The following is a 16119-nucleotide window of genomic DNA, read 5'->3' on the forward strand; positions in this document are numbered from 1 at the left end:
AAGAGGAAACTTAGCACAAGTGTAAACACCTTTCAACCAAGATCCTGTAAGTTGTGTCTGTAAAGCTGGGATAGACAGTGACCTGGAATGATTTAGTTCCACTCCATCACACAAAGAGCAAATTTAAATGCAGAACAACCTATTTTAACTAGATGGTTCTTCCTTGGTTTCCTTTCCTGCAGTGGACACTCCATAGTCAGTGTCTCTTGTGCCCGTTTCATAACCAAGGAGGGTCTCATATGTTCCTTGTGGTCACCAGTGCTCTCAGCTGTTGCCAAGGACCACTGAGAGAAATAAACCCAAGTCTCTTCCTACACTATTGAAGGTGTGACCTTGGCAGTGTTCACGGATTAGATTAATGGGGGACATGGGGGAGGGTAAGTTGTAAGGTACTGGCAGTGTGTGGCAGTGACACAGGAATGCTGTTAGTGGGTTTTCATCTCTTCTGTCTCATTAACTGCAGGTACATATCATCCAGGAGGGACTACATAAAGGCTTACACAGTGACCTCAGTGCATATCATATCATACTCTATCGAGCTGCCCTTTTATGACTAAGGACAGGAAGGTGAGCTTCCAAGACAGCTCACAAGTTCTGCCTTTTCACGAGTTTGCCTTTTCCTCGACTCTGTGAACAAAGTGAAAGGCCTCTAAAAATTCATTGAAGTCAATGTGGCCATCTTTGTTGTGGTCTATACTCAGGACTAATTTGTCAAGGGAGTCATCCTGTACATCAATTCCCAGGTGAGAGGTGAAGAGTCTCCATGTCTGGCTGAACTCCTCAAGAGAAATCAGACCTAAAGGAGACAGACAGCAGGTTGCTTTTTCTGGTATGAAAATGTTTCCCGTTCCTGCAAATACACATACAAGCACACTCCCTCCCTTGCAAGAAGGTTACCTGCCTACCCTGGCTTTGGTGTGTTTTGTGCTTTCGTGACTCAAGTACATTTTTACTTTAGATAATGGTCAAATGCTTTTGCCAGAGGAATTGAGAAAGCAGTAAATAGTGAGAGTGAGAGTGGAAGGGAGAAAGAGCCCCCAGAAGAGTTAAGCCAGTACTGGAGATGGGGTATGTGAGAATTTTTTGTCAAGTTAGGCTCTGTGCACTGTCCCTTATATGGTTGCAGCCTGACTGCTTAAATTAGTCTTCACTAAACTGGAAAAATGACATCACCTCTGCTTCCTCTATATTTAGAAGCCTTAAGGAGGAAACACAGTGGGGAAAAAATAACTAGTATAGGCTTCCTAGAGCCAGTACAGTGAAGTTACCTAGACTTACCCGAGTTATCTTTGTTAATGATGTTAAAGATGATCTCCAAATCCTTTCTGTATCTGCACAGTGTTTCCACCAAAGCTGGCTGAGCCTGGTTTTGAAATTGCATACAGGAAGACAGTCAGACCTTGGTTTGAGTTAGTTTAACCAACAGAATATGTACAGTCCAATTCCATTTTCCTAATTTAACTTGTCAAATGTTAAAAAAAAATCCTTATGCTTAAATTCCCTGGAATAACACTTTGTGCCTGAGGAATAATCAGATAAACCCTGTCACTTTCAGATTGGCAGAGCAAGGGGGAAAGGAGCCCTTCACACCTCCTACCTTCAGTAATTATTTGTGGAAATATGGATAATCTAGGGAAGATGGTATAGGGAATTGGCTCTGGAGCATGTTTAAAAAGCTCATTTCAAGGAGGGTTGAGTTCTCTGGGCAAGATTTGTCGTATCTCCTCAGCTACATTATCTAAACGCCCTTGAAAGTCAACGGAAAGTAAGAAGCAGTTCTAGCATGTGATTCATCCAACCTATTTTAAGCATCTACCTTAGCAGGGAATGATGATTCCTACCCAAGCAGTGCTCATTTTCTTCCAGTGACTATAAAAGGAAGTTTGACAACTAGTTGAGATGTAGATGTCTACCTGATTGGCCAAACCACTGTCTTGTGCTTCATGTTGCACCAAAAGCTGTTCCTCCAAGATTTGTGAGGAGGTGTTTTCGTCCTTACCTCTTTTATAGGTTGATCCATTTTCAAATCATAAAAACATGACATGAAGTCAACTTGTCCATCTGGGTTCATCTGTGCTAACCGAGGCCGCAGCATCCTCCAGGGCAGTTCCAGATGTAGGACAGACTCCATTGCTGCAACCCAGTCAGGGACAGAAATGCAGCCTGCCAGAAGGGGTCAGTTCGTGGTTACAAGCGGAACATGGCACAGCATATGTCAGTCACCAGCACACCTTCACAGCCGCTCTTAAGAACGGTTGCGAAGCACAAATATTTTCTCTTAACCCCAGGATAAAAGCCCTCATAACAATGAGCAGAGCACCCACAGATGCCTCCCAACCTCAACAACTTTGCAATGCTATTAGGATGTTCAGCATATTTTAACACCTTTTGAGAAAATGCAAGATTATGCCAAAAAGAGTACTTCAGATTTCAGCTGAGCTGCAGTTAGAGCGACATGTGGCTGAAAAACTCAGCAAGACAGAATGTCAAACAACTGTTCAGTGGCCAAAGACACAGTACCATCATGTTACTGAGTGCCCTTGTAGGGGCATGGTCAAGTGAGGAGCCATCACAAGGAAAAGCTGTATTTGTGGTAGAAATCAACTTCTTACTCCTATATAAAAGCTTCATCTATTAACTTACCACTGAATTTTCTGCAGCTGATAGGTGAATGTGTGTCTGCTGAAGGTACAGGCAGTCAACTTTCCTCATGTACCTCCCAGACTCGGAAGGACACCAGTTCCCCCTCGTTTGAGACCCTAGTTCCCTGTCTGACATCTGAAGACACCACCTAAGAGGAGGTGGTGACCTTTGAGATTCTGGAACTGGATTTGCCTGCCCATACTCTCCGCCCAACAGCAAACAGCATTTCTTTATTTGCCCATGTGTTTCAGTTTTCTTCTTCCTACTTAAAAGCTTCATCCTCTCAAGTTGTTTTCCAGGGCTAAACACTTGCCAACACCTATTGTCCTCCGTGGTCAGGAAGAACAAGGTCAACCAGCCTCTGCTGCCCTCCAGCCTTACACTGGCACGCAGGCAGGATCCCTCTCCACTGGGTTTGTCCCTTCTGCCCCACACACACATGGAAGTGTTTTCCCCATAGCAGCAACTGGACATAGAGGGAGTGGTACCTGTGCCATTGAGGTCGTATTGTGCAAAAGCACTAATGAGTTCAGACCTATGAGCATAAATCAGCTCCTGTAAGGACTTTAAGGCAGATGATTCAATTGTACCCACCCTAGGAGGAAAAAAATCAGAGCAGATAATTAAAGAATTTAAATCCTCTGGCATTTTATACTTTTTAACAATTATTATCATATTCTTTTATCCTTTAACATGTAGTATGGTTAAGTAGGATGACCCAAAGCATACTAGAGAACACTGGAGGGAAGGGGGGAAAGCCCCAAACCAAACAAAACCAAAAGTGCTCCATAAGAATAATCTGAGCTTATGAGATAACTGAGTTTATACAGGTAATTCTAAGGTGCTTTCCTTTGGTAATCTGACCACAGTGCTAGGCATGGCAAAGCTATGATGAACTTTTTGGACTCAATTCATAACAGGATTTGTCCAGATTAACACTGCGGTCTTCAAGCAAACCTGACAGACAGGTGGAGACCCTTTACAAGTCCCTGACAGTTGTCTGTTCTAACCTCTTACCTTATCTAATTACCATTGGGAGTTTCTCAGGAAACCAAGTTAGAGCATTTAGAACAGGTCTGGTCAACTGTATTAATTTTTAAATGGTAAACCAGAAAACCAGGGAAAATGAAGAAAAATAGATGCCTATTCAATTATTCAGTCAAGCTCTAGATTTGTGGCAGGGGCTCACAAGCGAGTACACACTCACTGCATGCAACACACAGCTTTACCTCTCCAGAATATTCAGGCTGCGTGTGTGCTTGCTGGATTGAAACTGTACAAACCGAGGAATTAGTTCAGGGTCCAGTTTGACGTATGCTCCCCGGTTACTCCCCTCTTCGTAATAGTTGGAGGCAGAAAAGATAGTGATAACCTGATTATAGGAAAAAAAAGAAACTGAATTGGCTAGAACAGCTTTTCTTGGCACTGAGTTCTGAAACGGACCTCAGAAAAAAAGGCAGGTTACAAAATTAAGTGGCTACATGTAAAACCATGTCATTCACCAAATTGCTCTTGCCTTTTGAGTCAGAGCCTGTATTTTTGACCTGTCATAGGAAGACTTGAGTTCAGAGGCCAGTGAGATACAACGTGCTGTTTAACAGAAATCTCTTTCTAAGACAGATCTGGTTTTCAGGATTCTTGCTGGCTTCCCAATACATCACATCAGAAAGCAGGGCCAGAAGAGAAATCATTAAGTTAAAAGGCTTCTAGAGCCTTAGAGCATCTCTTGCACTGTATTTACACTCAACTCTTCTCAGGGATTTTGTTGATGTCCATTTCTTTTCATGTGAGTAATAAACTGGTCCCCACTCCCTGAAGCTGTAGAGATTTTTGGTCATCACAGCTTGGTAATTTGTTATAACATCTATCTAGCACAAAGTTCCCCCAAACCCAATTTAAAGAAGTCACTCTCTTTTTTTTATTTTTTAAATAATTTTGCAGACAAATCTACTGTGGATGTGTCTGTGAAATTCATAGGAGAATTATGCTTTACACAGAAGCATCTTACCTTCCCACCATGACTGATGTCATAACCTTCCCGCTTAAATTCATGAGACCTGATGAGAATCTTCAGATTATACCTTTGAAAGATCTTGGCAGTGACATCAGGACCAAAATAGCAGCCTGCTCCTCGACTCTTGTTTGGTTTACAACCATTTTGGCTTCTTGGGTCACTCCAGAGAACGTCAAGGATCTGCAAATAGCAAACTCAAGCAAGTGAGAACCGATAGTAGGTGAAGACTGACAGGCTGTGATGGTCTTAAGTACTGGCCATAGCAAAAGCCCCACAGTACAGGGAGAAAACACTTGAGCTAATATATTGGTCTTCTGTTTTCTTCCTTCCTCTCAGAGAACATTTTTTGGGCTGAAACTTTTGTTCTACTTTTCTTAAAAAATATGATCTAAATTTTGTGTGAACTTTTTTCAGATGTAATACCATTTCAGCAAAGTACCTCCTTTCACAGCTGAGTTTTTCAGACTTGGACAGGTGCATCAGGAACAGTACCTGGGCTATTTTGAAGAGAGCAAAAACTGCCTTCTTTGCATGTAGGTGGTTTTACCTAACCTAATCTTGGGAGTGCCTGCTCTAAACATGACAAAAGTTGCCTTTGGCTTTATTGTCTTCAGTTAGCTCGTGTTTCAAAACAAGATTTTACGTATTAGCATTTTAGCAGGATTCAGAGATGATGATGAATTATCATTATTTAATTGTAGTCAGCAGCAAATATTAGTCAAGTTTGTTTAAATCTTGCTGGACAAGGTTTGCACTAACGCATTCCACTTTATGTTTGTGAGCATGGCTCAGTGGATGATTGATTAACTGGGGGAGTGTCAGCTTTGGGGGTGTGGGTGGGTGTTGCTTGTGCCCATTATGTTACTTTGTGGGTCAGATAGGTATCACATTTTCAGAGACAGATTTCCAGGGCAAATTACGCTTTCCAAATTGCCACAATTTATTAAATTACAGTACAAAAAAGCTCCATATGGGTTCCAGTATTCGAGAGGAAATGAACAGCCAGAGGACAAAAACTTCCCACTTCTGAGTAATTAGCCCATAGGTCTCAGGAGTTGGTGGTTTTGGGGCTGTATCAGCATTCAGTGGCCAAAACCACTGCCAAAAAAATGGAGCTCACTCTCACCAACAATTGCAAAGTTTGACCTGTTTAAACTGATAACCACGTATGTATCAACAGATTCAACCACACGAGGGCATACAAACACATTTCATACTTAGCAGTTTCCTCCTCTTAATGGCTAAGAAAGGAAAACACAGGGCAAATTGTACTTGTAAGGTATAAAATCCCAAGCCTTTATTACCAGGTCTACAAAAAAATATCCAAAAAACTAATAGCTGTCTAGTGTATGACTGGTTTCTTATTAAGAGACAGTTCCCTATAACTCAAGCATACTGCCTGAAGAGAACACCTGCTGGTTTTGTGCGGGAGGGTTTTGGTATCGGTCTGTGTTTGGTTTCACCTACTTGTTTCCATTCCTCCTGGGTGGGGCCTGCAGGCAAATTTGAGCCTGAAGGCTCAGTGGAGCTCAATGAAGAGTCATGCTGTGTCTTCCCAGCATCATGCTGATTGGCAGTGTGTTTACTGAGGCCAATTGTGGAAATTCCCTCCTTCTGGTGGAGTCTGCCTCCCACTGACTTGGGTGGCTGTAGCAAAGATTTCAACTTTAAAAAAAAAAAACCACAACAAACTGAAAGGGTTACCAGCACATAAAGTTGATGCAGAGATTTTAGCTGAAAGGCACATCAGGTCATGTTTCTTCTACTGAGGAAAACTCAATGGGAGTTCAACTCAGTGTTGAACTTTATAATGTCCTGAACTCACAGGTTTGGAGGAAGTTGAAGGTGTTGGCACTTGCAGAAATTTTGCTTTATACCTATCAGCAACCAGCCTCTTCAGAGCTGCTCTCATATTCTTATCCAGACACACAGACTTGTTCCAACCACAATCAATCTTAATGTTTCACTGTACAGCAAGTATGACCTAGGCTTAGGGATGACACTTAAGTGCCCAGTTTTTCTGAAAACAAAATACATAGTCATACTGTACTGGAGATGAAACTGCATTCACTACTGTTCTGATGCAGTAGCATGCTGTTAGGTTAATTTGGCTAAAATAAATGGTATATGAGGAAGATAACAGTGCAATTGATGAAGTATTACATCAGGCCTTTTATTGTTAAATCAACCTCTTGCAACACGCATGGGCATTTGCTTTTCTGGAGTGGTGTGCTATAGCTCCATGAATGACCATTAACAGAGACTTTTCACCAGGGAGTCTCTTCTCATTTGAAAGTTTCTCTTACTAGCTTATTTCCAGAATAAAACAAAAAAAAACCAAAAAATAACCACAACCAAAACACACATACTCCACAGCCCCCCAAATTTTAATCTTTAACAAAGAAAACTACTGATTCAAAACAAAATGCAACCACTGGGTTATTCCCCAGTGCACTGGCCAGTATTTGAGACCTGTCAGATGCCAGCTGTACCAATTAAAATACACCACTTTGCCTTGAGTGATACTGCCCTGGGTTGTGGCCCACATATGTCTCATTAGCAATGCTCTCCTGTGGCAGCAACTTTGACCTGTTAATTCTGCATTTCACAGATACTGCATCAGAAACACGCAGAGCCCAGCCTTGGTGAAAGCGTGTGCAGAACTTGGCTCAGAGTTAAGACACCTACATCTGTAGTTAGGTACTCAGTTTTAGTGTACAGTGGTACAGCCAGAGAGCCCTGATTCTGATGATCAGAAGTACTCACTGCCCTTTTTCACACCTTTGAAAGACAGAGACACACCTGACGGTCCTGTAAAGCATTTATTTCTGCATTAGAAAACATGAGTGTGACAGAAATATCTCTGGATTCCTCAGACATTAATGACAGGGTACACTATGTTGCTTAAATATAGGTCTCCTGTGCTATCTGAGGTGCTTCACTATGTCTGTGAATCAGCGTGAGGGGGGCAGATACAAACCCGACCTAAAGGAGACTGGTGGAGGAAACCTACAAAGAAGACTTTCTTCAGAGGCAGGCAAAAGCCACAGAGAACATCCCTAGCCTATGGGGTGCTTCCATGAACAGCACTGGAGACATGTGCCTAAGAAATTATAAGAACTGGACCTCCACCAAATCTCCTGGACCTCCACTGATTATAAGGAGCCTCAGCACCCCAATCACAAGCAGACATCTTGATTTAGTTGTCCAAATTGAGACCAAATCCCACACCATTTTCCACTGATTTGAAAGAGCTGTGTTTGCTCACCATTTCAGAAAAAAACATGAACATTTCTGGCTTTTAAATCCCTGAAAAGCAGTAGTTTCTGTTTTCTCAAGGCCAGGTCTTAAGTTTGGTCCTTCTGGGAAGGCTCTCCCACATGTACAACACTCAGCTGCTGCCAAGGGAACACCTCACAGGTGGAGAACCTCCCCCACAGAGCAGATGGCAGAAACAGAGCCCCAGGACAAAAGCCAGCACTAGAAATATGTGGCTAGATTGGTTTCCAAAGTGTTTTTGAATCAAGTACTTTTTATACTTTCTGGGTAATGCGTCATCACTGCAGGAAGGGGGTATCTAAAGTGTTTTTAGCTATTTTAAAGTCAAAAGACCCGTGCTACTTTACAGCAGCCAAACAATTGGCTCACAACACCTACTGAAACTTCCCTTCCTAAATACTGATTTTGAAGAAAAATAGGTCTTTTTTTTTCCTTACAGCAACCATTTAATTTCCAAATGCAAAAATCAGCATTTGTACCCCCATGTGGATATATGATCTCTTACCTTATTTCTTTCAAGTGCCTTCAGGAAATCCAAATTTGTGGTGTCTGAAATCCCTCCGTGTAGGATGAGAACTTTGTTATCAATTATAGTGGCAAGGGGTAACCAGCTGAAGACATCTTGCAGAAGATACAAAATCTGTGTACTGTGTTCCTGTAAAATATTCTCTTACATTAGATCCGATTTCTGGCAGATTCTGTTGCTTCCATATTCAAGATTTTATTGAAGCATCTGCTACAGTCTATATGAACAGTTTTGTCCAGGTGACAACCTGAATTGCAACACTGACAAACATGTTCTGACATTCACTTTAGGGTCATTTGATTGTGTAAATTAGCTTTTCTTTCACGGTCACCTCTTTTTGTGTTCTTGAGTGGCCTTATGGATGTTATTTATTTCATCCTGTAGATCTCTGAGAATAAGAGGCTAGCACTTAAAATTGTTTTATCCACTGATATGCCAAAATAATTTCAACTACATCACTAAAGTAATTCTGTGTAACACCTACATAAACTGCTTGGAAGTCTCCTTGTTTTCACAGATCTCATTTTAGAAAATATAGGGGAAGGAAGAGGAATCTTACCTTGTACTTACTCGAAACTTCTTTTGTGAAGCCATATCTGAAAATAGGACAGCATCATGAACTGTTTTTCAGTATGCCCCTTCTGCATGGTTTCCTGTGCTATAGTGTTTACCAGGAGTTTTCTAGCCCCATTTTTCTGCTGCCATTCCATCTCACCTCAGTTTAAATGTGCTTTCTTCCACTCCGTCTCAAGAACTGAGTTAAACTGATTTCTTGTACATACAGAGATCAGGAACAGAATTCATCCTAATAATCATTAAGTGGCCATTTTTTACCTTTTAAATACCAGATAGAAATTTCAAAGGAACCTAAATGATGATAAGCAAAAATTCCCACAAAGCCTCCCCAGTTTTTGTCCTAAATATCGTATCAATCATATCATATCATATCATATCGTATCGTATCATATCATCAGAGAATCATATCATGGAATGGTTTGGATTGGAAGTGACCTTACAGATTGTCTGGTTCCAACCCCATTGCCATGGGCAGGGACACCTTTCACTAAAACAGGTTGCTCAGAGCTCCATCCAACCTGGCCTTGAACATGTAACTTTCTTAGACAATGTCATCTATTACGTCTTTTCCCCCACAAGGGTCAAAGATTTTGATAGCTCATTCTTGGAACACCAAGATATCCTTGGTCGAGGAGCATTTTCACAACACTCAGCTTTCAAATTTATGTATGTGCAGCACTGATAATCAAAATGCCCAGCAAAGAGCCATACACAGGAATGCCTCTGTACACTCCATACCATCACAGCTTTCGTTAATATTTCTGCTATGGGTGGGAATTTTCCTACCTCATAAATTAAGTAACTGATCTTGGTTTATGTTTGTTGGTTTTGGGTTTTCTTATTTATTTTTTAAATTAAGTGCTGAAAAAGTAAGTATGTGAAACTGATTCTCTTATATGGATCATTAATAGGACTTGACTATGGGCCTCTAACCCAGGTCTGTGCCTGTGTTAAAACAGGACTGTATTCTGTATGGACACATGAAATGATAGAAGGGGGTCAACAGGTTACCCACCAGTTCAGTCAACCAAAGACTTAACTGGGATGGCTTAGAATTGTAGGGACTAAGACTGAGGAGTTCTTCCCACATCTGTGAGATGATTTTTTCTACAAGTCACATTTTCACTACAGCCAGAGCCACTGGCTGTGCTCACGGCCTTGGCAGTGCTGTACAGCTGAGTACAAATGTCTGTATTAGAAAACAGGGTCTTAGCTGTTTCTGCAATGGGACAGATGACACCTCCCAACCAGTGAACCTCCCCTGGGTGGAAGCTAGAATATTTACCTGCCCCTTGTGTTTGAGAAGTGACATCTTAGTCTAAAGTTAACTGAAATATCAGCTTTAACTAAATATATGCTTTAACTCAAATATCCTTCCATCTGTCCTCCTTTCCCAATTTTGATACTCTGGAAGCTGCACTAAGGCCTCTGACTTCAATGGATTGTGACTAGGTCAGAGACAAGATATGGTTCTCATGTGTGTAATGAGGATGTCCCTCCTCCCCACACACATCTTGAAGACGCAAAGCTACACCTGAATACTTAATAAAATATTATTTGTATTTTAGAGTGTCACAGTGGCTAAAGTAGCATTCAAAAGCTCAAACATTTCTAGTGAAAGGCCAGATACTACCCACCCTGCCCTCCAAAATCTACCTCAGGTTCATCAGGTAGTCTTCATGGTTTCCTCTATTCAAGGATATATTATTGGGGTAGATAAGAAAAAATGCAAATAAGATTATAAGTATTTCCAAAGAATTTTTCCCTCTGTCAACATAATCACCATTAAAGACATAACGGTTTTGTTCTGAAGGCACACCATTCTGCAGGAAGAAACAAAAAAAAAGGATGTTTAGAGATGCTGCTATGGTACTATAATAAAGGAAATAGTATTTAAATGAGATCACATTGTTAGAAAATCTAAAAAACCCTTGCATAATAGAGAAATTTAAAATGTAGCATTTCTTTATTTGCGCTGCTTAGAATAAAAACCTCCATATCAGACAACCTGTATGAGCCATCAGAGAAGAGATGACCTCTCTAGCTGTTCTTGTGATGCCATCTCTAATCCTTTCCTCTATCTAATAAATTAAATGGGACCAAAAGGGACATCAGTCTTGTAATAAAATACACTTTTCCATTAATGCAATTGTCTCCAGGAAATTGTGCACTTGCAAACAGAAGGGAGTAATTCACTTTGAATGGAAGGTAAGAAATCCATGAAAAATTGTCTTCTGACACAAGTTTCAAGGTCCTTATGTTTCCTTACGTGGTTAGAAAATGGATTTAATATATTTACATTGTTTGCACTGTATGCTTCCAAAACTCCTGAGAAAGACTATAGTCCAGAGGATATAAAATCTTAATACAGAACTCTGAAGAGTTTGATTTCAGTTGCTTTAATCCTGAAAGCACTACTTGAATTTTACTCACATGGCACTTTGTCCCCATCAGGGCAAGAATATACTTGAAAGCTCACAAGCCTGAGAGGCTGTACATACAGGTATTTCTTACTTTATTTTTTCTCTGAAGATATACAGCAATGCTTTATTATGAATGGTTACTCATCAAAAGCTACTAGTTTGAATCGATGGTATGTTTCATTAGATTAATTACCAGTACATCAGTGGGTGCCATCAGCTTACAGAAAACAGCATCAACTATACGTAGCTTCCTCATTTCCAATCATGAGTATCAGAAATATTATTTCAACCTTTAATTTTCCAGAAAAAGGAAACCTCTGTTCTCACAACTGATATGCACAAGAACTATCAATAGAACATCTATAAAATCACATCATAACTGTGGAAGCCACTCTTAACAGGTTTGGCAGCATTGCAAGACATCCCACTTTTGAAGATAGCTACTGTGTCAGTGTCAAGCATTTCTTGTGTTCCTATGGCATTCCCAGGTATACTGCCTGGTATATTCCCAGGTTTATTGCAGGATGCATGAGTTGGCCAGGGGCTCAATTAAATGTTTAATTTGAATTCATAAGGAATATATTTTTTTTTGTCCCAGTCAGTGTCCTGTGCTGTTATGTCAGGATGCAGTAGTGAATCCTGGTCTCTTGATCCTGACTGCTGTAAATACGGCTTCCTTGTATTTTGCTTGTCCTGAGCCCTTTCCAGGTTTACTTAGAAGAGGCCCGTGATTGTTCTGTGCTCACAGGAGTGGCAATGTATGTGACTCCGCTAATGAAGTGGGTTGTAGTGGCTTTAAAAAAGAGAGAGGATGGATTTCAGGACTGGAACAGACAGGAGAAATTCAGAAGCAGCTTCTGGAAAGATGAATTAATAAAAGCTTTGCCTTAAAACCAGTAGGCATGTGAATCACCAGTAGATTGTGAGTATACGTGCAACCACTCTGTAGCTGCAATCCTCTCAGAAAGACAGATCTACTGAAGCAGTCTCCAGACTCTATCATCCTTTTGGAAAAGCTTACACACCATTTTAGTTTTTAACAAGTTTGGTTTGGATTTTCAACTTCAATGCGACATTTTAGTTTTGTTCCACACTCATGCAAAGTTTTTATTTCCTTTTCTGTGGTTTTGACCAGCAATAAGAGCAAAACTAAATTAAAGCCTCTGACATGTCAGAGAGGCAAACAAGGCCTTCTAATGATTGGCAACTTGCTGCTGGGCATCATTACTGTATCTCCTGGATTAGTGATTAATTAACTTCCGTTTGCTGTTGGCACTTTCTACAGCTTCAGGCTATTTCTATCCATAGCATCCATTTAACAATCTAACTTAGCAATACATAATTTAAAATTCAAGTGTTTCGAGGAATTTCAGGAAATGCTGTAATTTAATGGAGATTAACGCAGGGACTGAACAAACCTGACAAATTGGCTATTGAGGAAAAAAAGTAATTATCTTAGCCTCACCCAAACCAGGTATAATAATTATACACAATCTACAGCATTGTATGTATAAGCCATATATTGCAAGCTCTGTGTGTTTGCTGTTGGTGGTTTGTAGAATTGCTGTGACAAGCCCTGGACAGAGCCCCATGGTCAAGGTGCCTGGTCTGCATGCAGCCCTCCAAAACCCATTTCAGCTCTGCATGGCTTTGTTCAGACTGAGATCACTACACTCCTCATGGCACTGTTTAGGATTGCACCCTCTTGTTTAAAGTTATGGGTGGTTCATGCCAACTTGGAGGATGACATCCCTTCCAACTGCAACAGAGTCAGTGATGATGAAAAAAAAGGGATTCCAGAAGCTGGCTGGGTTCGCTGCTCATCTGAGTAACTGCTCAGAGGGGACAGAAAATACCATGTCATCTAATTTGCTTCTAAATAACTAAGGAGCTCTAATATGTGCTCTCTATATACTCAACCACTTTGAAATGACAAAATATTTGTCCATTTTATTCTGTTTGGTGGAAGGACTTCCCTGGAAGTTTAACAGAGAATGACGGGGTGTTATCTCTAGTCCCTGAAATCAGTGGGAGTTTTGGCTCTGAATTTACTGAAGTCAGGATTAGAGTTGCGTAGAGGCTTTTTTTCCTCTTTATAGCATCCATTAGAGAGGGGAAAAAGAATCATTGTCTGTTTACTCCAAAAGAGTAAAATGCAGGCTGACTGCAGTTATAAATATAACTATTTAACTGTCCAAACATTTATCTTCAAAATAGTTATTTTTCCCATTCCAGGTTCTGTGTATGAAACCGATGTACATCATACTCTTATTCCAGTTTCAAAAAGAGAGATTATCTAATTAAAAGAACATCTAAAATACTGCAAGCCTAAGACCAGTTAAACATAGTTGATTAATGAGGAAAGCAGAACACTGTAAAAAGGTCTGATTCTACTTCAACTAGACTTCAACAGGCTTCAGGTATGCACTTGGGCAAAACAACCACATTTCCATTCAACCAGTGTCAGATAAAGTGGAACAAAGTTGGAAGCAGCAGGAGAATTACATTATTTAAATACATGGTTTAGCTCACTGCAGTCTCGATTCAGTGCAGATGAATGTGTAAGGATCAGACACAAACCTTTTCCTCCGGAAAGCTCAAATCAAAGAGAGTATCTGCTAAATGAAAGGTGGTGATTCATGCTGAAGATAAATGTGAAACTAAATACACAGCATTTCCTGCATCTTCAGTTAAATATATAATTGTTGAAAAGATAGCCTGGAGCTTAATTTTTTTTTCACATCAGTAAAACAGAGCTATGCTTTTTTAACATGAAAGGAAGGATATGTAAAGGGTGCCAAAAGAATTTCTATTTTGTGAAGACTATGTGATTGCTTTCAAGGCTTAAAAAGCTTTTAAACAGCACTCTTTTTTGTTTCCTGTTAAAAAAAAAAAAAAGTAAGAAAACCCCTGCAGGTGTCAGTGGAGGGCCTAAATGAAAGCTGCATTTTTTCTGGAGAGTCAAAATTATCCATGGTGTAGTGGTACATCAGGAACTAAGGTTCTATTTTAGCAGACTTTAGTCAATATGGAATTTAAAATAGAGGCAGAACTTTGGAGACACTGCAAGGAGCAGTTTAAGTTTTGGCTCATGCTCCATCAAGCTCCATCTCAGCTTTTAGGAAAATAACTGTCTCCTAGATCTCCTCCTTCACAGTTAGCAGGAGGATACAGAGAAGGAAAAGCTACAACAAAGACAACAACTTGTTCCAGGATTTCTGTGTGTGGTATATAAACACCTCATGTACAGTTTTAACTGTGATAAATCTGTCAGACATAAATATGTTTTCTTAACATCAAGTCATAAAGTAAAAATGCTACATCTCAGAGAACGTACTTACCTTATAGAATATCAGCAAAAGATCATCCAGGTTTCCATGTAAATCTCCTACAGGAAACAAAAACATGTATTTTTTTTTCATTTTCTCACAGAGGAGGAAGAAACTGGAATTATAAAACTGGAATTAGTACTAACAAGTTTTCCCCCATGTGTTCCTTATGTATATAAAAGCAAAAAATGTCACTAAAAGACATTTTGAAGTATGATAGACCTCTGCATACTAATGGATTTAAGTTTACTAAGTAGCCCTCTATGTACTGCACAACTGAATGTCAGTTTTAGGGACAGATTTTGATTGCTGCCAGCAGGATTTGATGGAGAGTGTCAAGAACTGGCCATGTTATTATGCCTCAGTGCTAAGGCCACAGGAACAACAGATTCGGCCCTTTCCGAGAGGTTTGTTTGGAACAGGCAGGGGGATTTCACCCCAACACAAAGGATCACTGCAGAACAGATCCCCTCTGCATGTAACTGAATTTCATGCTCACAGAGCCAGCCTTCTCATGTCTGACTCACCACCACAAAGCCAGAGAACAGTTTCAAAACCTATCTTGTGATAATTTGCTTTCCTGACCAATGATTAGGAAAAGAGAAGTGACATTTTTGCCCTGTCTACATGTTGTCTTTGCAACTTTTTATTAATTGTGAGCCTGCTGAATTAATTCTAAGGGATTATTCAAGCTATGACAGATATTCATCAAATTTCAGACATATATTTAATCTGCATTATTAATTTGAAATTAAAAGAAAATGGAGAGAGGGATACCTTATTTTAAGGAAATCAACATTTTGGACCAATTAGGCTTAAAAATTGGTCATTCATCTTCTGCAGAAGTTCTTTCTGGTTACAAAAGCTTTTAGTTTCAATACAGGAAAAGGATCCCTTTAGATGCTGCTTACACAGTGCAAATGCAATACAAACATGAAGAGGTACGTTTTCTTAACAAGAACATAGGAAAAAGTATAAATCTGCGTTTCCTTGGTTTGGAGAGGGGTCTTGTTGGTTTGGTTAACAAATTATTGTTTATACAAGACCTCACTTAAACAAACCCTTTCCTGGCAATCAGAGTAAGTCTATAACCACATCTTAAATAACATTTGTTCTGCATGTGTCACAGTACCCTTCCTTATACTACTTTACTATTAGAGACAGCACACGCTGATAGCTGCCAAGAGTTATGTCACCATTACTGTTCTGTTTTGGAGCTACTGCCTTCTGTGGTGAGTCAGGATACTGCATCCCATTATTCATAATTTACAAAAGTATAGCAAAATAGATGGGCAATGAGCTCTTAGTTCTTTACTGTGTACACATCAC

The 16119-nt window shown here is 40.1% G+C and overlaps 1 protein-coding gene across 1 annotated transcript in view; it reads right to left on the reverse strand.

Moving 5' to 3' along the window:
* PPEF1 (protein phosphatase with EF-hand domain 1) overlaps positions 1 to 16119 on the reverse strand; it is a 28359-nt gene continuing 12240 nt past the window's right edge. The window contains exons 6-16 of the mRNA XM_018084218.1: positions 14803 to 14849; positions 10695 to 10861; positions 9022 to 9058; positions 8442 to 8591; positions 6125 to 6322; positions 4652 to 4837; positions 3873 to 4015; positions 3132 to 3238; positions 2000 to 2163; positions 1279 to 1363; positions 1 to 796 (exon numbers count right to left, since the gene is read on the reverse strand). Of these exons, the coding sequence (XP_017939707.1) occupies positions 603 to 796; positions 1279 to 1363; positions 2000 to 2163; positions 3132 to 3238; positions 3873 to 4015; positions 4652 to 4837; positions 6125 to 6322; positions 8442 to 8591; positions 9022 to 9058; positions 10695 to 10861; positions 14803 to 14849 (1478 nt within the window). The 3' untranslated portion in view covers positions 1 to 602. The remainder of the gene's footprint in view (positions 797 to 1278; positions 1364 to 1999; positions 2164 to 3131; positions 3239 to 3872; positions 4016 to 4651; positions 4838 to 6124; positions 6323 to 8441; positions 8592 to 9021; positions 9059 to 10694; positions 10862 to 14802; positions 14850 to 16119) is intronic.

This window comes from Manacus vitellinus, unplaced genomic scaffold (assembly GCF_001715985.3).
Source record: "Manacus vitellinus isolate BGI_N305 unplaced genomic scaffold, ASM171598v3 scaffold_7_pilon, whole genome shotgun sequence".
In the NCBI taxonomy this organism is placed as follows: domain Eukaryota; kingdom Metazoa; phylum Chordata; class Aves; order Passeriformes; family Pipridae; genus Manacus; species Manacus vitellinus.